We start from the raw sequence: 26,373 nt of genomic DNA, 5'->3' as shown, positions 1-26,373 counted from the left end.
TTTCCTGAATTTTGGTCCTCTTGCTGCTCCTCTCATCTACATTCCACAAGAAAAAGTGTTCACCTAAATGGATACTTCATGGCCTGAGATCCATATAGGGGGAACGTTTATGTGCTCATAATATGTAGAATATATTAATATGTAGAATATATTCTTAATATGTAGAATATTGTGTGTTTAGTACATACTTTGAGTATGTAAGTGCTATCATGTACTCTCAAGAATATTTTAAAATTTGTTTTCCTTTGGATCATGGGTTTACAGTTTGGATTTTGTTGGTATCCGTTTTGTTGTTGCTGTGGCTTTTAAGATATTCAACTTAGTTTTGATTTACCAGACAAACTGGAGAAACGACAAGCAGCCTGGCTAACGGAGTCAGGCATTCCATAGGGACAGGAGCAATACGCTGCTCTCAGCTGCAGAATTGGACTGTGGAGAACTGGCTGGGTAATCAGAAGTGGAAATTGTCATGGGCCACTGTTCTTACCTGGGGTTGGCTCAGGTAAAGAACAACATTGTGCTGGAATGTAAGCAGTGGGGAACTCTCCTGCTTTCCCAGCAGATGATGTCTCAGCTGCAACATGGTCCAGCCCTTCAAGAAAGATATGTTTGAGTTGGAAAGGACCCAACTGGAGCAAGTCCAGAGGACCAGGGAGAATAAGGAAAGCTTGCGAAAACATGGTCTGCAAGGAAATATTGAACAAATTGGGATTGTTTAGCCTAAAGCAGAGAAGGGGGAGGAGGTGTTAAACTCCCTGAGACTATAAGAGGCTGCTGCAAAGAGGGAGAGAATAATATGTTCTCCATATGCCTGCGAGATAAAACTAGAAATAATAGCCTTATGTTGCAGCAGGGAAGATTTAAGTTAGATATTAGAACCAATAGATTGCCTGGGGAGATATTTAACAGCAGATTAGACAAACATCTGTCAAGACTGACAGTAAGTATAGCTGGCCCAGGCTTCAGCAGTACGGACTAAGAGATTTTTTGAGATTTCTTCAAGCCTTGTGGTAGCTGATTAGATTTTAAACTAATACCAACTTCACTTGCTGTTAAATACTTGTTTAATATTAATGTTAATGTTAATAATGTTTGAAGGTTCCCCCCAACTGTGCCAGACTGTACAGATGAAAATTGCTTGTTCTTCCATCCAAAAAAGCTTAGTTCACAAATTATTTTGTTATAGTGTGGTAGTTATTTGTATCAAGATCATGTTAATTAAAAACAGTCAGTGCTATCCAGCTAAAAAAAAAAAAACCAGACAGGTGTTGAGTGACACATGTTTGTTCTGACTCTGTATCCCCATGGCTTGTGCACATAGAAAGGCTACAGCACTGATAAAGGGTCTGGAGCACACGTCTTGTGGGGAGCGTCTGAGGGAACTGAGATGGTTCAGTTTGGAGAAGAGGAAGCTCAGGGGAGACGTTATTGCTCTCTACAACTGCGCAAAAGGAGATTGTGATGGGGTGGGGGTCAGTATCTTCTTCCAGCTAACGGTGATAGGACAAGAGGGAATGGCCATGTGTTGTGCCAGGAGAGGTTCAGGTTGGATATTAGGAAAAATTTCTTCTCAGAAAGAGTGGTAATACACTGAAACAGGCTGTCCAGGGAGGGAGTGGAGACACCATCCCTGGAGGTGTTCAAGTAAAGGGTAGATGTGGTGCAGAGGAACATGATCTAGAATGGTCATGCATGTGTTGACAGTTGGACAGGTTAATTTTAGTGGTCTTTCCAACTTTAATCATTCTATGATTCTATAATTTCATGAGTTATGTAACTGGAGTGGGGATATGGTTTCTAAAGGGACAGCTTAGACTTAATTTAATCCAAGCTGAATGGCATAGAGTATCCATGCGTGCACTGAATTGATCTGGTTATGGCAGTGGAAGGCTTTGGCTGCACGGCCGTACACAGGAGAGTATGTGGTCAGTGCTGCCACTGAACAGAGCTACTGCTAGGGAGAGGAGATGGAGGACAGAACCCCTGGTTGTTCTGGCTGTGATTGGTCGATTGAAGCAGGTATTGTCCTTTTTTAATTCCTTCTCTCAGCAGACAAGCACTGAACAGCACAGCTTGCTCAGCCACTCTTGTTTTTTTTCCTTCCCCAGTCCCCAAGGCAGAAAATGAAGTCCCATCCCCAGCCTCTTCCCACCACAGCAGCAACCAACCGGCCTCACTGACAGAGGAGAAGCGAACGCCGCAGGGCAGCCAGAACTCCCTCAACACCGTCAGCTCGGGCAGCGGCAGCACCAGCGGCATCGGCAGCGGCGGCGGAGGCGGCAGCGGCGTGGTGAGCGCCGTGGTCCAGCCCTACGACGTGGAAATCCGCCGCGGTGAGAACGAGGGCTTCGGTTTCGTCATCGTGTCGTCGGTGAGCAGACCGGAGGCGGGGACGACGTTCGGTAAGTCTTGGGGTTTGGCACCGCACCTCGAGCGAGACGCGGGTTGTAGTGCTGCAGCTCAAGGAGGCAAGTGAGGATGTTTAATTGAAAGTCACGAGCTTGCCCTAATTTGTGTAATTAATAGTTTAATTAGAGGCTGAGACTTAGTAGGTGTTTGTCTCCTGGGTTTTGTTCAGCACTGAGTCACGTAAAGCAGAATGAGAAATGCCACCCGTGGCCATTCCCCATGCGGGCTGGACCCCTTCCTGGGTTCGCTCTTGGAAGAGCAGACAGGGATCCCCTCAAAGGTGCTGTTTCCTGATGCGGAAAGGGAGCAAGTGGAAGGATGGTGGAATTAAGCCATCACTAAAAGCAGTAATGCCTCAACTGATTAACTTCTTTTTGGCAATCAGGGATTATTCTGATCCTCATTACAGAATGAGCATGCTGATAGCTGAGAAGTTTTAATTAATAGTCTTTGCTAGTGAGAAATAAAATTGAGATTTTTTTTTATTTTTTATTTTTTTTAAGAAGAAAACATGATTTTTTCTTACCCATTCCACTTTGTATCCTCCTCCCAAACCCATTTCTTCAAAGTCAGGAGATACTGTGCTCATGCAGCATCACACATGGCATTCTGCCCTTGCAGGGGTGGCTGTGTTTTGTTCTGACCACTCTCTTCTAGACAGGCACTTGTCAAACAGGCACTAGTGAGGTTTAACAAGGCCAAGAGCAAGGTATTGCCCTTGAGTCAAGGCCATTCCAGATAGGACTAGACTGGGAGAAGAACTCATAAAGAGCAGCCCTGCAGAGATGGATTTGGGGGTCCTCACGGATAAAAAGCCGCATGTGAGCCAGCAGTGTGTAATTGCAGACCAGAAGGCCAGCAGTACCCTGGACTGCATCAACAGAGGGGTGGCAGAGGGCAAGGGAGGTGGTTGTCCCCCTCTGCTCTGCCCTCCTGAGCCCCATCTGGAGTACTGTGTCCAGACCGTGGGCCCCCAGCGCAACCATGATGTGGGGCTGTTGGAGCAGGTCCAAAGGAGGGCCACAAAGGTGATCAGAGGGCTAGAGCATCTCTCCTGTGAAGATAGGTTGAGGGAGATGGACTTATTTAGCTTGGAGAAGGCTCCAGGGAGATGTTATTGTGGCCTTGCAGTTCTTCAAAGGAGCTTACAAGCAGGAGGGGGACAATTTTTTACACGGTCTGATAGTGATAGGACAAGGAGGAATGGCTTTAAACTAAAAGAGGGAAAATTGAGGTTACATGTTAGGAAGAAATTCTTTATTCAGAGGGAGATGAGGCCCTGGCACAACTGCCCAGAGCTGTGCCCCATTACCAGGGGTGTTCAAGGCCATGGATGGGGCCAAGGGCAGCCTGAACTGGTGGGGGGCAAACGGCCCAGGGTAAAGATTTGAACTAGATGATCTTTAAGGTCCCTTTCAACCTAAGCCATTCTGTGATTCTATGACATGATTCTTTGCTTGTCGTCAGGTGTTGGTGCAAGAGAGGTGTGATTCTGTTTGCCCAACGAATGAGTTATATATTGCAAAGCACGAATAAGCTGGCTTTGCAGGTGTGCACAGGTCAGCCTCCTTTAAAGCAGAAACGTCACTGCAAGGGGGAAACCATCCTGAAATGCTCCTTACTTTCCTTCCCGTGGTTTTCAAGAGGCAGCATCCACTTTGATTCCATAGGGGAAAAAACTGTTCTCCCCCTGTTGGTCTGTCATGTGTGTTGTGGATGGAGGGGGAATTGAAGATCAGAACAAGTGCTCTTGGCCATATTCCCACTGTATCACAGAGCAGGGCTGTGTTTTGTAGACAAAAATACACTGCAGTCTCCCTTTAAAGCTTGAATGTTCTTGGGGCATGCAGGATCTGGGCAATCAGAGCAGCAGAGGTTGCAAGGGTGAAATGTCCAGTGTAGACCTCATTTAGTGAGCTCTGTCAGTTCTCAGATGCTAGGCTGCCTTTATGCTGTCCTCATTGCTGGAAACTGCTCTTCCAGAGTGGATATTTTGGTGCCTGAACACAACATTGCAATGCAATATTCATTAAACTGAACTCAGTCTAAAACAGAGAGAAAGCTTTTAACTTCTCAAAGCATTTGCAAACATGCAGTAGTAACTCTTGCTGTATGAAAACTATGCTCTATTTTCTGCAGAGAAACCTTAATGTGAGGCTGTAAAGAGTTATGTTTTCTTTAGCCCAAGATACTCTCTAACTGGAGGTTTTCTGTGCAGGGACTCCTCATGGAGATCTGTTGATCTGTGACTGTTTTTCCTTTAATTTTTTCAAGCATATTCAGCTTTTTCCCAATACTCTGCATGAGATGTGTTCCCTCTCCTGTGTGGTGCTTGCTCTGTACTTGCTTTGTAGTTTTTCCTTTCACAAGTAGTATGTAGAGATGGGCCAAACTGGTTCTAAAACTCACCTTGGTCACTTTGGTGTGGGCTGGGCCATCAATGTCCATGAGGTTGGGTTGAGTAGAAACTCATTCCTTACTTCAGGAACTCATTTCAGGTGCCTTTAACAGAGCCTTTAAACTGAATGGGGTTTTATATTACCAGAAGGGGAAATTTTCTAACGTAACAATAAAACAACAATAACAGGAAGTCCCCCAGCCATTTGCAACTAACATTAATGCTTTCTGCTAGTTTTCATCACACTTTTCCAACCTTGTTCTCTCTCACTCCATGTTCCTTTTCTTCTTCATGGTATTTCTGGTATTTCATGCATGCAGCAGTGTTTATCTCTAAAACTACTAATCAAAGATAACAACACAGATGAGAAAGTGCAAATGAGGGTGAATGTATTGTGTAGCAATGAGTTTGGTATCTGTATTTGCCTTCCATTTTTTTCCCTGCTTTTCTGGGTGTAGTTTATCTCATTTTCTAATGTTTCTTAGCCAGAAACATAATTCTAAAAAAGTAAAGGACGAAAATCTCCCATCATCTCCTGAGTCCATGGTATGAAAAAAAAGCAGGAACCAACACTTCCACATGTATATGTGAAGCATTGGATGCTCACTCTGTGTACCTCATCCTTCTCACCATGCGCTGCAAGTCGAAGGGTTTTATGCCCATACAGGGAAGCCAGGTGGAAGCTCAGTGGGTTTATCTGAATTATGTTTTGTATCTCCTATGTCCCAAATCTGATTTTGGGGAAGACTGTGTCTCTGGGGCCAAGCAGTTGTGTGGAAGAGGAGGGGAGTTTTGTTTTCAAAACACATTCATCTCAAAGTGCTCTTGTTCTGTGTATCAGACATCTCCGTGGTTCTGCCTGTGGTTTTAGAGGTGTTTACATCAGAATGCCCTTATTCCCATTCCTATGCCTTCTTGGATTGTAGAAGGGGAAGAGTTAACAGGGACTGAGGGGGATGCCTGCACCAAATGGGTTACCTTTGTCGGTCTTGGCCCATCTGTAGTGGTCCTGTGCCTTCCCTGGTAGTACCTTTGTTGCAATGGAAGAAAACTGTTCTGTGTTGCTTCCCCATCCAGTGCTGATAGATTGAGGCTTCATGGTGGAAAGGGAGCCACACTCCCTCCCAGGGCTAGAAGGATTTAATCTTTCTAAATGGAGAAAGAACAAAACATTGGCAGAAGCTTGAACAGCAGTTGATTTAGAGAGAGACTCGAGAGGCTGACACCGATGTAATCTTGGAGGAGGAAGGTTTTGTTTTCAGCGCACAGTTTCAATTTTTTGATACAAAAATAAAATCAGGATTTGGGTTGTTCTGGGGCTGCTAAATGCAGTTGTAGTCCCTAAAAGCTCACAGAAATCAAAGGGGAGGGAGATTGGAGGGATTAACAGACACTTTTTTGTAAAAGAAGTATTGTGCACTCATACTAGTTGATTGCCAATGTTTTGAACAATGGCAGCAAAGCTATCCTATAATAACTTTTGCTTGATGCATTAATTAATTAACCCTTAACCTTCTCTTTCCCTTTTCAACCCTTTTTCTCCTTTTCCCCTTCACCATATTCCCACGTATGTAAACAATTAAAACCAAACCAAACAAAAAAAACAAACAAAAAACAAACAACCCCCAAACCAATACAAAAGCGGGAAATGCATGTGTGGCCATGCCTCACAAAATAGGTCGGATAATTGAAGGGAGTCCCGCAGACCGCTGTGGCAAGCTGAAAGTAGGCGATCGCATCTTGGCCGTCAATGGGTGCTCCATCACCAACAAGTCGCATTCAGACATCGTCAACCTCATTAAGGAAGCGGGAAACACCGTTACTCTGCGCATCATTCCAGGAGATGGTAAAGTATCTGTTCCCTGCTGTCTTTTCTGACCCTTTTGTTGCTTTGTTCCTGGGCTTTTCTCGTCTGTCAGAGCTGCAGAATCGTAAAGATTTCGTCTCCCGCTTGGAGAATTGGAGCCCAAGGGTTGTGAATGTTCCATAGCTTATTTTTTTTCTGTAGGAGTGCTGTTTTCTCAACAGGGCTGAAGTGATTCCCCAATTTAAAAAATCATTATATTCCCTTCTATTGTGTTTCTCCAAGTATCTCCTTAAAACGATCTCTAAATTTGATGCGTATCTTGGTACTCTCCGGTTTGATTCTTAGGTTAATGGTACAGCTTTAGAATATTTGAGAACCGCTGCACACTCAGTAGCTCAGTATGTGGGATCCCTGAAGCTTTCCACAGTCTCTAAAGAGATCACAGAAAGGGATAAACACTTTGTCATGTTTTAAGCTGTTTGAAAAGAAGATTTGTTTTTATTCTGCGTAAGTCGCTCTTTGAAGTGAATCTCAGTGCATGTGGAAATGCCTTTATTAATGGCAGAGGCTCTGGAGATGCTTTGCAGCTGATAAGGAGTTCCCCTGGACAGGAAGGATCTCATTGCTTCTGATGAGAGGGAACGTGCAGGATCCCTGATAACATGCTGACACTTGGTGCTAATTTCTGCTTTGAGCTGTTCAGTAAAAGTAAAGATCTGTGTTATGTATCGTTTTCATGAAATGAATCACTAGCTGTGATGCAAATAGGAATGGAGCAGACATAGGTATAGATACAGCAGATATTTAGCATAGCTAGAATGGCAAGAATTTTGTTTGTTCTTTGTCCTGCTCTGCAATGGATAGGCTCACAGGGAGGACTCAGTTAGAGATACTTTCACACTGCTCTTTTTTGTTTAAGCTGAGTCTGTGGATATAGGATTTGCTGGCTCAGACACAGAAATAATGAGCATTTCTGTACAGTACATTCCTTGCATTCAGTTAAACGAAGGAAAAGTGCAATTAGGTTTGAAAGAAAGGCTGAAAAGCTGTAAGTGAAGTGAAGATGTCCCCCTCACAATGAAAACTACTGGAAAGAGACCTTTTCATTCTGCAGCCTGACAGGAAACATTTTGCTGTTACTCTGTATGTGGACCAGCACTACTGCACTTAATGATTCCAAGGAAGCAGAGGGAAGCTGTGAACTGAACCAGTGTCTGTAGTGCAGAATGAAGAAGTTAAATGATATGATTTCCTGTAGTAATCTGAAACATGGATTTAGTTACCCCATACAAAATGATGGTGCTGTGTTTAGTTATAGGGCAAAAGCTGGCCAGGACCAGAAGTGATCTCCTTATAAATCATTTCTATTTAGTATGATCTTTTTTGCATGAAGGCTTTATTCTCCAACTGTCTAGCAGCTACCAGGTCAAATGGTATGTGATCCTTTTCTACTTCCAGTTAAATGAGTATTCATGAATAACAAAATGGCTGTGAATCAGGCTAAAGGCTGAGCTGTCCTTTGTGTGCCAGTTTGGGAAGGTAAACCAGGGAAAGAATTGTTCATTACCTTTATTTTGATATCTGATCAAAGTCAAGGGAACTGAATTTTTGAAATGAACAATTTATGACCCGTTTGGATTTTTTAAGAGGAATATAGCATCCTGGTGTGAGCACTCAGCCAGCCTTGTTCATGCAAATGAGTGTACAGAATACCTTCCTAAATTGCTTATGTTCGAAGAGACCTCTGCAGCTTGACTGACATCAGGCTTTCCGAGAGAAGGAGAGCTATAATTTAGAGAAGAAGCCAACTCTTTTCTCTCTCAGCAATGCAGGCTTTGAGCCTTTTTGTTTGCTGTGCTCTGGAAATCCAAAGTCAGATTGCCAGCTCTGTCTGCTTTTAATTTCCGGAAGCCAGTAAGGACAAACACTTGGAAACATGGTGAGAGGTTTGCTCAAAACCCATGAAATTTAAGGAATCAGTCTCAATGCTGTTTTCTTTTTGTTGCCTTCTGACTTTGGGGTGCTTTCTGGCAAATCTAAACATTCTGGTAGTGTACTTCACTGAGGAAAGATAAAAGTAAATTGGAAGCTGTGCTTCTCAAATAAGGGTGGAACTAAAACTCGTCACAAGACTCAAAATAAACTCACATTGCTAATCTCTTCTAACATTATTAAAACCACGAGAAGTTTTTCCTGCATATTAGTCTTGCACCAACTCACTGTAATGGACCACCACAGGAGTGTATTTGCAATGATATTGCAGTGGTTTAGCATGATGCAAGGGGTTAATTAGTCAAAAAATGCCAATCTTAAATTGGTGGCTGGGTGTTCTAGGGCAGAACAGGGCAAGGAGTTTCAGTGAAATGTGTAGGGTTTGGAATGTGCTCTTGTAATTATGATAGAGATAGGTTTTCCTGTATTTGTGTTCTATTTCAATTTTGCATGGTGGCTGGCATGTGTCCTGAACCTGCATCTAAAACACTAGCAAAAATGATGCACAAAAGCTGCCTCGTGGGATAGGGTGGGCCAAAAACAAGCACAGTACAATTGGTGTGAAGATACATCTGTACCGAAGATGTGGTGTTGCTCAACTCGGTCTACTTAGTCAGCTACTAACGGGTAGGAATGTTGCTTTTTTCTTTGAAGCCCATCTTCATCTCATCTCCAAATATTTGTGGAGGATTCCAGAGGTTTTGTTCTGAGTGAATACAATGCACTTAAGTGTGTTTCAGGACCTTCTGGTGTTGGAGACAGATTTGAGCAACAGGGAAACTTTACAAAATACATGGAATTATTTTGTAGAATCCAAGAGTTTAATAGGGACACGGGGACTTCTCACACAAGCCACGCAGAGCCTCTTGCTCTCTGAGCCACTGAATGCAGGCCAGCTCTGTTCTGGAAGATGTTAGGACTCTGTATGCTAAGGGCTTGGGCACACTGACTTGGGCACACTGCTGCAGGCAGAGGAGCTGTACTCTCATTGAATCCATCTGTTTGAACGGTTCTTTTTTTTTCCTCTTTTCCTTTTCCTGAGTTTCTCTTGACATGAACTGGCTGTGGAAAAAACCTTCAGCTCTTCTAGGTTTCTCCATGACTGAAGTAAATCCATGAAATAAAATAGGTTCCCAGGACCAAGTACACCCATGACTGCCACTTTTCCTTGAGTTAGGCAAAGAAAATTCCCATTTCTGCAAATTCTTATTCTATCTGGACTCTGTTTAATAATGGGGTTTTTTCTCATAGTCAGTGAAGTGAATTACTGGATGCCAAGAGCTTATGAGACAAACAAGGGCAGAACAGAAGATATTGTAATTTTATATTGGAGAGCCAGCTATTTCCTCCTGGTTTTTGTTGCTGTTATCTGCTGTGGCTCTTTTATAGGAGGCACTGGAACTGGAGAAATTCATTAAAGAAATAAAATACATCTTTTTAGCCAGTGATTCTGCATTCAGCTTAGATTCTGCTCTTCAAAAATACTGATCACTGTTTTGCAATCAGTTGTCCCCTCTGCTAGACAGTGTGTTTAGGCACGTGGTGGGGGTGGATGTCCTTTATGCAGAGCCGTTCAGCAGAGGAGTTGTGAGTCTGACTGGGAATGCCATGCCCAGTGTGTTGGATGTTTCTACTGACAGTGGTTTCCCAGTCCCAACGCCCATCACTGTCCGAGGTCATTCAGCACTTGAATGGTTATGTATGGACCATGGACTCTTCCTCTGAATTCAAACTCCTGTGTGACCAGGAGGGTGTTTTTAGGATTTGCTGACCTGCAGGCACACCAGAACAATTCAAAGTTTGAAACTGTCAGTACTAATTTCAGTTCAGGATTGTTACATTTTATGGAATGTGCATTGAGTTTGATATGCGTGTATTCCAGATCTTTGACTAATGGCATTTGCATGACCTTCATTTTAGAGTTTGAAAGGAGTTCTAAGTTTATGCTTTTTTTTTTTTTTTTTTTTTTTAAAGCCAATGATAAAGGTTCAAAATAGCAAGAGAACCATTTTACCAGGCAGAGACAGCTAGATGGTCCCTTCTGCATCAACTTCCTTCCTTGTTCTGTGAAGCAAGAGTGAGGAAACCTCTCAGAAGTACCTCTAGCTTTGTGTGGAGAAATGCAGCTTTTGTGCAAACTGATGTTGGGCTGAGAGTCCTTCACTGCAGTGTAGATTGAGTTCTGAGGTTAATCCCCTTCTCTGTGTTCTCTTGGTGAGCCGTTTTGTGAACTGTGCCCACAGCAGTTGATGTGTCTGATGCAGGCAGTTCTGCATCCCTGCGTGCAGCTTTGAGTGCTCAGGCAGCAGTGTGTTGTATTACAAAGACATATTTCAGTAATTTGGGGGTTTAGTCATATTTGATATCACCTTGTGAGGTGTTAGATAAAAGCCATATCTCAGTCTTACCGAAGATTGCAGTTGGTGGTGGAGGAAGTACTGATAAGCTTATAATACATGGAATAGTTATTGCTACTATAAAATTAATCCAGCCAACTTTCCATATTTGGAGACTTTAATGATCGGAGTGCATGTCATTATATAAAGACAAAACTTTCTTCAATCCTTCCTACACAATTCAGCCTTTGTTCTGAGTATGTCTGACAATCAGAGAGATCTCCAATACAGATTGCCTTTTTTTTTCTTCCAATTGAGTGGCTTTAGGATTCCCTTTAGATTGATGATAATAGTGATGCATTTGTTTACTGAAAAAGCTTCGTTGGTGGGAAAAAAATATATTATATACATTATTTATTATATAAATATACTATATATATGATATACAAATATGTAGAAATATTTTACTCTCTGCTTAACGCTATCTGCAGTGGGTGGCTGTAGTAGCTTCTGGTACACTCATTCTTTTCAAGTGAAGTGATTCAGTGATGGAGCTCAGTATGATGTTTTCACTAAAGCCTTGACATTGTCAAGAGCATAGGCTGCAACAACAGCAGTGATGTGACAATGTTTCTTAGCTGGTTAGGAGCGCTTAGAAGTTTTTTATCTCACAGAGAAGAAAAACAGATTAGAAAGTGGTTTTGTACATCTGATAAAAGATACCAGAAAAGGCAGACCCATGAGGATAGAGCTGTGGGCATCCTGATCTAGTGGAAGGTGTCCCTGCCCACATGTGGGGGGTCAGATCTAGGTGGGCTTTAAAATCTTTTCCAACCCAAAGCATTCTATGATTCTGTAAGAGATACAGCAGAAACAAAGGCCAGCGTTTCCCTGCAATTGAGGTGCTGTACAGTTTCATATACGTAATTCCTATGATATATCGTAGTCTTTATCCTGCTAATGTTGAGATTTAAGAAATTTAAGCTGGTTCCAAGTTCTTTAAAGCCAACATACTGATGCTTTCCAGTGAAATGACTTTGCAAAACTTCTTTTCAATGAGCAACCGATGGTGTTACTCCATAATGAAAAAAAAATTTGTTTTGCAGAATCCTCCAATGCTACTTTATTGACCAATGCAGAAAAAATTGCTACAATTACAACCACACATACTCCTCAGCAAATACCACAGGAGACCAGGTCAGATTGTTTTCCTTGAGGAGAGCGTGATGCCCTGCTCTCTGTTTGGTTACTCCTTGATCATCTTCACACCCCATGAGCTGTCTTTTTCCTCTCTCCCTCTTTCTCTCATGCACTGCAGCAGGAACAACACAAAACCAAAGCAGGAATCCCAGTTTGATTTCAAACCACCCCAAGCAGCACAGGTAAGAACGCTTTTCTAATTGCTTTGTTTACCACAGACTATTGCTTCCAGTCTGCTTAAGGGCTGTGCTCAAATGTTTCCCTTGAAAATCCATACTAGGAGGCTGTTCTCTCTCAGTCTGCTTGCTGGAGAAAGAGGGATTTGTTGATTAGTTTCTTAATAGGTGTTGCTTTTGTTTCAGCTGGCAAACGTTTCCAAAACATTCTCACTCAGACTTTAAGAAAAAGTTAAACGTTTTTATGGCAGTAGTGATTGATGTGCTTGTTTATGGAAGTGTATGTTTTAAGGGGGCTCTCCACAAAGCACTCTGTGTGCAAATGATAAAATCAGGGAACAAAGAAGAGCAAAACTTAATAAGGAGCTGTTCCTGAAGTGCTCCAGGTTTTGCAGACTGTGCCTTATTAAAAAGATTATTCCACTGTTATCTTTCCTTGCCACTGGCCATCCCAGAAGTAACCTCTTCCATCAGGGACTTCAGAACATCCCTATGCCAACAGCATTGTGCTATACAGAAAAACAATGCATTTACTTCTGATCTAACAAAAGAATAGAAGAGGTGGTAACAAAACAGAGAAGACAGCACTGTGGTGTAGACTCATCCCAGTTACCAGCTAATTAGAGCCTGGCTCTGGGAGCAGGGTTGTCTTCACGGCCCTTTACAAAGGAAATCCTCATGTGTGTGTGAAATCTCAACTGATTTCAACGATGAGTAACAGAAATAATAACGTTCATTGGCTGAATAATTTCAAAATGATAACTAGACGGATTTAACTTTCTGTTCAATTGCACATGTGTCGTCTTCTCTCCAGCAGGACCAAGATTTTTACACTGTTGAGCTGGAAAGAGGAGCCAAAGGGTTTGGCTTCAGCCTGCGAGGCGGCCGGGAGTATAATATGGATCTGTATGTGCTGCGGCTAGCTGAGGATGGGCCAGCTGAGAGATGTGGGAAGATGAGGGTATGCACAAACAGATTTTAAAAGCACGCTGCAGCGAGCTGACTTGCCTGCCTCTCCCCTACAGACACATCTTCTGCTGTGCTAGCTAATGGGAAAATTAAATGTCAGCTGAAAGGAGCTGTAGTTTCTACTTACTGCTGTCACTGGCTTCTGGCACTCTCTATATAAAGAGTATTTAGAGATTGTATATATAATCTCCAAAAGCATGTACACATTGGAAAACTTTCACCCCGTCCTTGTTGCAACCCATATTTCCAAATTCTAATACTTAAACAGACATTGAAAGCTAACAAAGGCATGGGAAGCAGTGAAAATATAAGTCCCAATTTTTGACTTTGATTTTGTGACTTCTTTAAAGCTGGAGATGTGTAGAGAATTAGGCTGTCCTGCCTGATCCTCGTCTCTACTGGGGATAGAGCAGTGAAGGACCATTCATATTTATTGACTGTTGGATTGAAAGAGTATGGTATAGTTTTAATTAGTATTATCTGTTTCTTTGCATATCGTCTAGATTATAAACATTATAGTTATAGTTACATAAAGTCATGGTTACAAAATGCCTACAGAAAGGAAATTACCAAGTTTTATGTATTCCTTGCTCCTCTAATAGAGAACGTGTCGTAACTTCAAAGTATGTCTGTCTCCTGCAGACAAATTACATGAAGGGCATTTTCAAAATCCTTTTGCTAAAGCTAGATTTATAAGTCCAAAAATTTTGCTGATGAAAATAAAGTATCACTGCGCCCTGTGGAAGCCAATGCTTTGACAAATTCTTCCAAGCCCTGTTGTTCTATCTTGATAAATGCTTATATATATAAGAGGAGATTTGCTCGTTCATAGCAGGTATTTATATCCAAGTGAGAAACGAACCTGAAAAAACTACTTGAACATCTTTGTTAAAGCAGCTTATAAAACAAGTAAGCAATTTGACCAAAACCTTGAAAATAGTCAAAAAGATAAGAACATTTCTAGCATTAGGCCTAGTTACTAAGCAAACAACAATGCAGGGTGTTTTTGCAGAACGGCAGTGAAATAATTTGACACCTTAGGCTGTCCCTGTCTTCTTCATGTCTCCCAGATCCCCTGCGCTGTTTTCAATGGACTCACAGCCATAGCAGTAGATGTCACTGGAAGGAGTCAGGCATATGTAGTCCTAACTGGTGCATACTTTGTCCTATCCGTTTGCTGTGACCATTGTCTTCTGTGCACTGTGCTGGTGGGGTCCCTCTTCAGGGCTTTTTTCTAATCTCAGGCTCTTCTGTTTTATTGCTTTGGCAGATTGGTGATGAAATTCTAGAGATCAACGGGGAAACTACCAAGAACATGAAGCATGCTCGGGCCATCGAACTGATTAAAAATGGTGGCCGCAGGGTCCGCCTGTTTCTGAAACGTGGAGATGGCTCTGTCCCAGAATATGGTGGGTCAAACTATGAAAACATTCCTTTCTTCCCTGGCATCACTCCATGAATGATTTATCTCAAGATCTGAAGCAGGAATTCTTTTTTATTTTCCTTTCTCACCAGTGTCTTACCAACCTTTGCAACATATGGTTAATTGCCTCGCTTGTACTGAATTTTCTACACATTTCATCCTTTGCTTGCTTCCATGGACTTGGGGCGCAGTGTAAGGCAAGATCATCATAGCAGTATTTTTTGGTGATCAGAGAGGAAAACAAAACAAAACAAAACCTTATTGTCTTGTCCAGCCAAACAAGGAATGTCATTGAACTGTGCCAAACTGTTTCTCAGCGGCTGAAATGTTGTTCAAATAGGTCTCTACTTCTAATCAATGCAAAAACTGGGATGCTGAGTTGTTATTCTGAAGCAGTGATTATTTATTTATTTTTTGGTTAGGATTTTCTCTTAGTTCCTGTCTGTATTCATAGACACGAATGCCAAGATGGCTTACGGGATTTTGCCTTCCCTTAATATTTATGTAAATATTTATAAAGTTATTTAAGGAAAAAAGGAAAAGAAAAAAAAAAGCTTTACTGCAAAAAATATATTGATTTGGCCTCCTGAGCCCTTTTCTCCCCCTGTAAACAGTCTGCTGGTTTCAACTTGTTAATTCATAAGGTCTGAAAAGGCGTGGAAGTTATGAAAAGGTGCTCTCGTCTCTGTGGTGGGGGAACATTCAGCCCTTGTTTCTCACTAAGAATTGCATTAGAATTCCTTTTCTTCCCCTGGAGGTTGGATTGCTGGGTGGCTTAACATAGCACACTATTTAATATTACAATTATGTCTTATTTATTTGAGATAATTGTCATATATTGTGCCCTCGATGGAGGGCTACTCCCAACCAAAGGTCTTTGAGGTTTCTAAGGAAACTGATGATTGAAGGGATGTCCTTTACATTTTTCTCCCCTTATTTGGGTTATTTCTGTGTCAGTAAGATATGTGTTTATCATTCGCTCCATGTTCTAGTATCAAAACCAAAATCATTCTGCACAATTTATGAACTAGATTTTCTTTTCATTTACTGTACAAGGTTTGAGAGTTTCTGCTCACTCTGTTCACTACTTAACTTAAAATGACAGATTCAGAGTATGACCAACCAACAATTGAAGTATTTAACAATACGAAAGGGAAGTTGTGGGTTTATACTTCTGTAATATAAATAGCACACCAGAAGGTTCAATGATGGCACTGAAATTCTGTAATGTTCTTTCTACTTTTGTCTTTTCCTATACTCCTTTGGATGTACAGTACTGTATCATATGCTAGACTGCATCAATACCCTGTAAATTAAGTGCTTCACATCTCAAAGCGTATGTCTGTTGCACTGAGGATGAAAATCCAACACCAGTTTTCTTTTGGCTAATGCTAAACCACTAAACGTTCATTCTCCATGCAAGGATTTAATATACAGGGGCTGCACTACTTACTGTAAAGAATATCCTTGTAACATTTGGGACTCCTTCCTCTCTTTGTTCTGTTCACTGCAGTCACAAATGGTTCCTCTAATAATGTTAAGTTCCAATATTTTTCTGACTTGATTGGAACGTGCTTCTCTATGAGGCTGTATATTTTTGTAATGAGTTTTGTACTTATTTTTAATGTTGTGGTCTCTGGTGGACTTTATTTTTCGTCGTTGTTTGATTGTTAATGTTTTTTCTATGACATTCTGTGTCGCTGTTCCAGCTGTCTTTTAGAATGGATGCTCTCGTTGTCTGGGTTATCGAATCACCTCTTAGATGTCTCTTTATGTCACAATAATAACAACCGCTGTCTTTGCAGCCTTATATTTGGGTGAAGCCTAGACAATCTGACTGGAAAAATAAACTTTCTTTATTCTAAGATAAAATATGAAGATTTTTCTTTCTTTCACCTTTAATATAGGGAATCTAAATTTTCTACTTTTCTCTTTCTCTTTCTCTTACTTTTCTTGGTGCTGGGCTCTTCCTTCCTCAGCGATGATACCTCCTAATATCGCTGCATGTATGAGAAATGACAAGCTCGGGGAGTCTTGCTTCTACCTTATGGGCCATAATCAAACTACGGTTTGTAGCTAAAATCAATATTAGGTGTTTTTGTGCTGTGGCCTAATTCCCTCACATTGCTTTCTGCTTCGCTATATTCTATATGTACAGCAATTCATTCCGAGCACCCTGCGTCCCCTGAATTGTAAGTACACCACTGAACACCTTTAAGCCTCGCTTGTACCATGTGTGATAGCCAGGTTGCTGCAAGCCACGTGCTTACAGCTATGGAAAAGAGGTATGGTCCTGCCTGGGAAAACTAATGAGCAAAAATGCACACACGTGAGTCACAATAAGGGTTTCACTTGGAAATCACTAAAATAATGGTCCATGCCCACACCGACCCTCCCAGGCTAAGGAATGGAGATGTCAGCAGGTGGGAAACACTGTGGTGGCAGGAGCAAGCAGTATGCATAGTGTTTGTCATGGGGGAGGGAATACTAAAGGGAGAAAATTAGAAAAAAAGAAATCTGTCCCCATACGTGGCTGCAAAGGGTTTAGTCATTGCCGTTGGGACAGCCCACCTCAGGGTCAGCGTGGGCTGAAGGAAGTGTAGCAGCAGTGGCCGAGCTGCCCCACAGAAATTGCTTTAAAAAAAAAAAAAAAAAAAAAAAAAACAGTAACAAATAAAAGCAGCACCCACATTAAGTCAGCATGGTTACTTTAATGATTGCCACGTCTGTAATGAATCATTCATAAACATCGTTCCAAATGACGTGAGTGATTGAGGCTAAGCTGGAGGGCAGGGCTGTGGGCTCAGTTCTGGGGTTTTATTCAGCTTTGCAGTTTGGGTTACAGAGGTAGCTCAGCTGGATTTTACATGAAAATAATGAGCTGGAGATTAGGTGTTAATCAAAGCCATTCTACATATTATAATACCTTTCCATTGCTTTGATACGAAAAAACCATACCTTCTGTCATCATCTGTTGAATCATTGTGGCAAAACCAAAATCTACCCTAGGACTTCTCATAACGTGGCAGAATTAAGTAAGATTAAGTAATGTCTTAAAATGGAAATTGCACGATTACAGTTTAATTCTCACACCTTCAAAATGTTCTTTTGCAAGGTCAGAACATAATGATCAATTCTGTTTTCCGCACTTTTTTCTGCTGTTTGAAACAAGGCCTTCCACAACAGGAAGGCAAGGCTTTCAAAAGCCATAAAAGAAAAAAAAAATTATGCCCTTAGGCCCCTCTTTATTGGAAACTATCACAAAAAAAATCCAACAACCCAAAGTACCTTTTTTTTTTTATCCTCACTGGAGTGAAAGTAGCATAAGTGGATGGGGGAAATGTAAAATGCCCCATGATGAGAAGAGCATAACGATGCTATCGGCCTGGACCAAAGCACAGCATAGAACAGAGCAGCACCAGTACTAACCTGTAACTCCGTTGTTCGCAGTTAAATTAACGAAAGCTTTGGTTAGCCCTCACTGACTGCTTTAACATTTGTTTGTTTTTGTCACTAATGAAGTCTGAAGAGTGCTAAGTGGTGTCACGGCGCTGCGGAAGGCTGTGGTACCAAACACTTTGCTGTTATTTTCTTTCAGACCCCAGCAGTGACAGGAACAGTCCCGCCACAGGTTCACAAAATGTATCGGAAATGAAACCCACGCCATCCGACCGACGGCAGCACCCATCATTGGAGTCCAGTTATCCACCAGACCTTCACAAATCATCACAACATGGGGACAGGCGGACTTACGTTAGAGACCTAAAAGGCAGCAGAGAGGTTAGCAGACATCCCAACGAACACCACACTTGGAACGGGACTTGTAAAGCCAACGACACCGTGCCAGGCAGGAGGACGGAGCGGTCACCGGAGAGGAGACGCGAGAGGCAGCCAGAGAGGGCGGCGGTGAACGGGCAGAAGAGGAGGTCACCCGAAAAGCAGCGCAGGGAAGGGACGAGGAGCGCCGACAACACCCTGGAGAGACGGGAGCGGCACGAGAGGAGGAGAGACCTCTCCCCAGAGAGACGCAGGGAGCGCTCACCCGGCCGGCGCCGGCGCTCACTGGAGAGACTCACAGAGCCAAGGAGGTCGCCGGAGAGGAGAAGGGAGAACTCCCTGGACAGGCGAGCCAAATCATCCGACCGGCGGAGAGAGCGGTCGCCCGAGCGGCGGCTCAGGGAAGAGCGGGCCGGCCACAGGCAGAGGGAAGATGCCAGCTGGAAGCAGGAGGCGAGCCGCCGGCACCCAACCGAGCAGCGCAGGCGGCCCTACAAGGAGTGCAGCACCGACCTCAGCATCTGAGGGGTCCCCGCCGCCTTCCCCACGCCACGGGAGCTGGAACCACCCGGGCTCCGCAAAGCGAGGAGGCACCCGCTGGTTCTACAAACCTTTTATGCAGATGAAATCTTATAACGAAAAAAAAAACATTTAAAAAAAAGTGTTGTGCCTGATGTATAATATTAAAGAAAGTATTTTTCAATGTATTCTTTTTTTTTTTTTTTTTTTTTTTAATTACTTGCCAAATGTTGGTCCTAAAGGATTATAAAGTTTTGTTTCTACATTCTTTGTAGATTTCTTAAGAGTAATTCCTTTATCGGGCTACTTTCCCCCCTCCCCAATATAGTAAATGGGGGTAGCCAGTAATATAACATAGGTAAAGGATTTTATGACCAAGTTGGAATAATTTGATCCAGACTGTTCTCTAGTGACTCACTGCTACACTGTATGTAGAATATTTTTTAAGGTTTGGGGGTGGGGAAGGAAGAAAATTGTTCATCTCAGTAGGAATGGAGCGCTCCTGCTGAAGGAATTAAAAAGAAAGAGACAAAATGTTCCTAAAATTGCAAGAACTGTTTGAAGAGACTACTGTTTCAATGAAGGATATTTATAATAATAAATAATAATAAATAATAATTAAAAAAAAAAACAAAAAAAAAACAAAAAAAAAAAAACCAAACCCACACAGCACAAGGTGATTTGCGATAAGGAATTTTTAGTTTGTTCCATGAACAGTTTATACTTTCAGGCCCCCTCTACAGGATGCGCAAAGGCAGAAAGACTGGTAACCACCATGCCTGTGTCACACACTAACGTAGACTGTTGATCTCTCATTAGCCTCAGCAACACTTAACGATATTTCATTAAGGCAGCCACCGCAGCCCTCTTCATCTTCTAGATGTATATGGACAGCAACCCAAACGTGCATGGTATTGCGTGTGTGCTTTGGAGCAAGGGAAGGGAGTGGGATCCCGGGAAGGCGATGCGGTGGGGAGCCCTCCCTTGGAGCAGGTGTGTTCCTTCTGCTCCGGCAAAACCAGTGGGCTCTTCTTATTTTGCCAAATTCAGACAAACTCTCTTCTTCTCGCTCCGTATTTAAGTTTTTATTTTACTGGTTCATCCTTACTGAGACAAAAGGAGTGCACTTGCTGAAAAAAAAGAAAAAAAAAGGTGTATCAAAGGAAAAACACAGGCAAAAAGAGGCAATCAGTGGGACAACCTGGTTGTAGAAGCCTACCCATGCTGGTTATATGCTGTAAAATTGAGTCTGAGAACAGCAGCAAAAGGGAAACCTGCAAGTTTCTAAGTTGTGTTTTTAAATTTGCAAGTTGTGTGGTAAGTCTGCTGTAGTTTTGGTCTGAGATTTTAATGGATTACTGCCTAGCTGAGCCAAAATGTTTGCCGTTACTGTTGGACCACTAAAGTAACCTGCTGCTTTTTACAGTGCATTGATGTGTACATGTATACTGTTTCACATTTTCCATATGAACACAAAAACATTGCAAGTCTATCACTGTTGTTGCCATGGTACTGTAAAAACAAAACCAAGAAAGAAGATGGCCAATCATTGTGTGTACAGTTTAAATTGTAATTAATAGAGCCTGTTGGAAAAAAAACCACAAAACTGTTGCCTTTTTCTTGTATAAAAGAGGATTTATGACAAAATTTAGCTGTGAGGAATGTGATTACGTGTTTATATTTCTGAAAATGGAACAAATCGATTCAGGGGAATATATTTTAATGTAAACTGAATCAGGTATGTAAAGCTGTTTTAAAATGGGAGACTATATAAGTAATTCTAAAGCTTTTGTTGGTTCAGATATCATTTCTTTCTTCATGGTGGGCCTGCTTATATATTCTTAAGCACATGTATGCAGTCTATGTTCTTCAATCATCATTTCTTGCAATGTGCTATTGACATGATGCTCTTTTCTGTGTTGATGAAAAAGCAGTATGTGGGCCAATCTTTTTTATAAAACACTATGCATATATAAATACTACATTGTTCATAGCTTTATTTGACTTATTGGGTTTATACATAACACTAGGATGAGTAGTCGTGGACTTACCCAGTATGAGCTTCTTTCCTTGGAACAGACACTATGTATATGATGTAGCAACAAAGAAGGAGAAAGTCTGTGAATGCTATTTTTATTATCAAATAAACTTTTCCATACAAAGCATACATATGAGTGTAGTGATAAGATGAAGGAAGAGCCACACCATAATGTTACTTATTCATCCCTTGTCTAAAGCAGTAGGTTTGCAGGTTCCAAGGGCCATCCATTAAACATGGTAATATTTGACAAGTGATAAAGCACAGGTTCCCAGTTTTCCAATATGAAATGTTCTTCCCCAGAATAAGGAGAAGCTGAGGGTTTAAGTGGAACAGAGTTCAGTATTATTCCTGGGGTGCAGCCTTTAAGTCTTTAAGGGTGTGTTTGGGTCTATAGGAAATGCACAGATGTTTTAGGTTTGACTCCTGAATTTTTGTCCTCTGCTGCTACCACTGTTTGCCCTCTCTTGTAACATAGTTTAAGTGGTCCTAGAGAGCTGATAAATGAGTCTTACGTTTTTTCCAGTCTTAAGCTGACAAAGATCATGCATTGTTAATGCTGAAATTGTAGGAACATTCAATATAAAAAATACTCAAAGTTGGGGAAAAATATTTAGTTGCTTTTAATTTTTTAGTGGTGGTTGTCTTCTTTCTACTGCTTCCAAACCCACTCGGAGCTGGAGTTAAAGCAGGAGCATTGCAGCTCCATATTCCACGGTGCAGCTGTATTCCCTTTAATTCATTCCAGCTTTACTTATGACTGTAAAATACATTATTCAAAACTTCTAAAAATGAAAAGAAGCACTTTTTTCAAAAATGCAGCTTGGCTGATGCTTTGTCCAGCAGTGTTCTGCCATTAAGGGGCTGCCAAAAGGATGAATTTGAGTTTGTTTGTGACAAAGAACTGAAAAGCTTATGGAGTGGTAAGTGAAAAAGCTCAGCCAATTGATATTGTTCGTTTTTCTTTATTTCCCTTTTTTTAAGTTTAACATCATTTTTACTTACCACTGTTACGTGATGAGATCATGTGCCACCAGTGTGCTCAGTCCTGTTATTTGTGCACATGTCGATTAATACCTGAACTTGGGAGCTTGTGTCTGCAGATAAGGGGCTGTTAACAGCAAGAGGAGTTATGTGGGTTTTTATCTTCGTGGTTGAAGCTACAAGTAACTTCTGAGCTCCATTCACCTTTTTACACTTTCACTCACTTCCCTCCTCCTTGAATATTCATTGCTTGGCACTGAAGCCAGTGTTTTATTTAATAGTGATCCCATGTTAAATCCATCTGCTGCACAATTCTTGTTTTATCACCAGAGTAGTAAATATAGATACTGCTCTCCTCCTCACTTTGGTACCTTTTGTTGCAACACGCTTTCAGCTCTGTCTCTTGGCCGACTGTTCTGCCGAAGAACGTTATAAATGGCTCATAATATGCTTCATTTATTTGGCTATCATAAATAGCACCAGGAAAAGATGTCATTTATGACCTGCCATCTGTAAAATGTGTGTTTGTTCGGCCTTTGGGATTGCATCTCTTAAAAAAAAATAGTAAGAACTAAACTAGAATCTCAGTTTACTCAGCAGTTGTTTGAAATCGCGTGAGTCTGACGATGCCATTTTCTGAGTTGGATGTGGTGCCAATCCATCAGCATTACTTCCTCAGTACGTGACAAAGAGGCAGTAAAATGCAATGCAAATGGAAAATCGATGGGTGTCAGGACAGAAAGGAGTATAAAATACATGCTGCCACAAGCAATGCTGCTTAGCACCTGTAGAAGTTCAGTGGTTGGGATTAACCATGTTATGAAAATCTGCCACACAAACTCTAACTCAGAGTCTGCTGTTCACAATTTGAGGCATTTGTGTTTCTTTTCCAATACTGCTTTTGTTGCCTTTAGCTTGCAGCCAAATACTTTTAGAACACAGTGGCTCTGTCTTTGTAGGACATCCTCTTCTAAATTCCTACAAGAAGCCATTGGACCATGTCTTCAAACTCAACAGCAGTTAGCAAACAGGTTGCTGTGATGTGAAATTTACCCTTTGCAATGCTCTTCTAAATAATAAATGGCCATCAAAGTTTAAAAAATGCAAAGTTCAAATGTGGACACAGTTCTAAAATATTTAAAATAATTATGTTTCTTGATATTTACAGGGCCTGGGAGGGAGAGGCTGCACACGTGCTCCTTCCCAGATGGAGTTGTGCTAACTGCAGGATTGTTTCTAAAACAAACAATTTATATTAACATATAGGAAGTGATCTGCAGAATAGTGTGTGAATTTTCAGTTAAATACCCATAATTGTGTATGGCTCTGAGCATATTATATCTATATATAGCAGAGTATACATACATACATGTATACATATGGTATACATATAAATGTGTAAATAGTATAAATGCCATTAAGATCGAGTGAGGTTTATCCATTGGTTTGAGCTCAGACACTTCAGTTGTTTATGAACTATATAATGAATGTAATGATGATTAACTTATGAGTAGTTTCTCATATTGTAGTTTATATTTAAAACAAATCTGTAATGATCATTATTTATTAATCTTTATTACCCCCCTAATTCAGCAGAATGCAATGCCCAGCTAACTTTGCATATCTGGGTATAGGGCCACCAGAAATGAGCTCTGGGCAGTCAGTGGAAGGTAATGCGTACTCCAGTACTTCCACTTCAGAGCATATGAGGCATCTCTGCACGAAGCCATTTCAGTGATAGTGTGAGCTAAAGGGATGCACCTCTCAGTGTAGCAGCAGATGAACCCACTGCTGATGCTGCTGACTGCCTGGGAAGGTGAGGGGGAGCTGAGGAGGGCTCTTAGCAAATCCCTGTCAGCATGTAAATTGAATGAGGTGTTTCAAAGAGCTGTCTGAGCTTTGGGATGGTGGAGTTGAAATGAAGGCAGTTTCCTCTCTTCAAGGAATCAGCTTTAATTTTGCAACAACTGGTTTCTTAAAAGAGAGCTGTTGAGGAGGATTGATGCAGCAAGAGGGAGAGAAGAGCAGAAAATGCTCTGCAGTGAAATCCTTTATTCTAGTGTGTTCTCTTTGGCTATATCCAAGCAAATCCAAATGGCTGGCATCGTGCCCCAGCCAAGGTTATTGGGCCCATTCCTAAACTGATGGGGCTTTGGTGCTTAGTGTAAGAGCAAGTCATGTTTGTAGGAGACGGGAATTAGACCTTGTTTATGTGGCTGCCATAGACCAGGCTTTATCTTCACTCCTGTCTCATCTACAGTCAGCCTTAAATCTCCTCTCTTTCAGTTGCAAATTTTTAGAAATTTCAGTCTTCAGATTTTGTCTGTTATTAGAGGACTGGGCTTAAGTAATAGGAACCTGCATTTGCTGTGAGCTAAGGACAAATATATGGATGTATCTGCAGTAATTTTCTGAGTCAGGAAATGGATGGCAAGAGTGTTCCTCCAAGCCTGGTGACCCCTTTAATATGAATAAGATTTGCTGCACTGGCTATCTTGCTTCTGTCTGAGGACAGCCAGCAGCAGGACTGTCTGGGGGAGGAAGCTGGCTGAGGCTCATCCCATATGTGCTAGAGAAAATATTGATTGGATACGGAAGCAACTTGGAGAGTTTCTTGAGGACTCGAGCTTTTGTTCCATATAAATGTGCAGTTTTTGCTTATTGTTTCTCAGTAACATTCTTCTGGATCCTGTTTTCACTTTGGAGACCCCCAGGCAACTTCTTTCCTTTCTACTTAATCCAACAATTGTTGCATTGCTTTGAAGCATTGAGTCTGCTGGCAAAGCCCTTGTCTTTGTAACCTCTGAACTGCAGTTGTGTAACTCGGGGCTCACATCCAAGAGCACAAAGCAGCTTCTCTAACATTCAGTACAGCATCATGGTCAGCATGTTCCTGTTCTGTATCCCAGTGGAAGTAGAGGTCCCAACCACAGGCATGGAGAGCAGAGAGGAGGGCAACCTCAGGATCCACACAAAGCCAAGAGTCGCTCTCTGAAGGAGCACCAAAGTACCATATCCTGTGGGTTTCCAGATGTGACATAAAAACTAAAAGCAGTTTAAGATTTATATAGCTGATTCACAGTACTGGCTTCATTATTCTATGAAATGTACTGAGCGGTTAGAATATGTTTTAAGATGATCCCAGTGTGTCTTATTAACATGGTATTAATAACAGTAACAGAGAGAGAAGACCATAAGAAAATATATGGCAAATGTTTCTTGTCGTGCCTTCTTATTTTCTTGCTGAAGTGGCTGCACTGTTGAGGATGTTTCAGACCTCTGTTTTCCTTCACCAGTCCCTTCTGTGTTCGAAAGGTTAACTTGATGGGACAAATGTTTATAGACAAAATGTTGGGCATGTCAGAAAGAAGTCTTGCTGGAATCTTAGAGAAAACGTCTGAACTCAATATTCAGTGCTCCTTGAAAAATATCACTTTATACAAGCAGGACGTGCTATCACTTAATATATATATTTTCTACCCTGACAAAGCTTAGTTCTTAACAAACAAAACTGCTAACAGAACTTTCCTAATGTGTGACACACTTTTTTCCCTGCCCAATTAGCAGGATTGAAAGTTCTTTGTACCTTGGGGACAGATCAATCTGAAAGTTTTGAGTTTAATTGTGCAATAACAATGCAAAAATATGCAAATGATAAACAGCTCTGAAGTGCTTAATGTGACACAGCACGCACAATGTTGATTATCTACAGCCTGTGTCAAGAGCTTGGAGCAAGCCTGCATGAAGGACCACATACCTGTGGGTGTACCACTGTCCCACTGGCCATGCTGCCCAGTCCCTGAGCATGGTTAATCTCTGTATGCAATTAATACTAGAATTTATGGTCATTGCTTCTTCTGTTGAATTGCTTCAGTATTGGGAAAAATTCTCATCCCTCTGCTCACCAAGGATTCCTTCACTGAATCAGGTTGACTCTCCTTATTACAATTATGATTTAATATGTATAGCTCCTTCTTCAAACATAGCTTCATGGCCTTTCCAAATTATTCATCCTTTCTCTTACTGACGTGTATTACAGCCACACAGTCTCATGAGTTTTTAGTTTAAAATTTCTCCTATGAAAAGGATGCACTCAAGTTCAGTGGGCTGAAAATAGGCACATCCTGACTAAAGGTTTGGACTTGTTTTAGACCCTGTTTCATTGTGAAAAATTATCCATAATGATACCTCTTGGAAGAGAAAAGTCGAGTGAATTTCATAGTAAAGTACTGAGTAAAAGGCAAAAGAGCTGTTGTAAGCTTCATTAAAAAGTGGATGTGTGTTCATTTTTACTTCCACCCAAAATGAGGTTTGGTTTTCTGTATGTGTTTCCACATTTGAGGAT

The 26,373-nt window shown here is 41.5% G+C and overlaps 1 protein-coding gene across 25 annotated transcripts in view; it reads left to right on the top strand.

Annotated features, from left to right (window-relative positions):
* MAGI1 (membrane associated guanylate kinase, WW and PDZ domain containing 1) overlaps positions 1 to 21,173 on the top strand; it is a 290,518-nt gene extending 269,345 nt beyond the window's left edge. For 13 of the 25 annotated variants that reach the window (XM_052678832.1, XM_052678828.1, XM_052678827.1 and 10 more), the window contains 7 exons: positions 2,109 to 2,402; positions 6,450 to 6,653; positions 12,049 to 12,139; positions 12,261 to 12,324; positions 13,133 to 13,279; positions 14,558 to 14,696; positions 18,309 to 21,173. In XM_052678832.1, coding sequence (XP_052534792.1) covers positions 2,109 to 2,402; positions 6,450 to 6,653; positions 12,049 to 12,139; positions 12,261 to 12,324; positions 13,133 to 13,279; positions 14,558 to 14,696; positions 18,309 to 19,012 — 1,643 coding nt within the window. In that variant the 3' untranslated portion in view covers positions 19,013 to 21,173. Of the gene's footprint in view, positions 1 to 2,108; positions 2,403 to 6,449; positions 6,654 to 12,048; positions 12,140 to 12,260; positions 12,325 to 13,132; positions 13,280 to 14,557; positions 14,697 to 16,689; positions 16,779 to 18,308 lie in introns of all 25 variants that reach the window. The other 12 variants (XM_052678843.1, XM_052678845.1, XM_052678823.1 and 9 more) reach the window with 7 other exon arrangements.
* The last annotated feature ends 5,200 nt before the right edge of the window (positions 21,174 to 26,373 follow it).

Source organism: Tympanuchus pallidicinctus, unplaced genomic scaffold, assembly GCF_026119805.1.
Source record: "Tympanuchus pallidicinctus isolate F22 unplaced genomic scaffold, pur_lepc_1.0 scaffold17, whole genome shotgun sequence".
NCBI classification, from domain to species: Eukaryota; Metazoa; Chordata; class Aves; order Galliformes; family Phasianidae; genus Tympanuchus; species Tympanuchus pallidicinctus.
The sequence above is the reverse complement of the archived record's forward strand: the minus strand, read 5'-3'. Positions and strand labels throughout refer to the sequence as shown.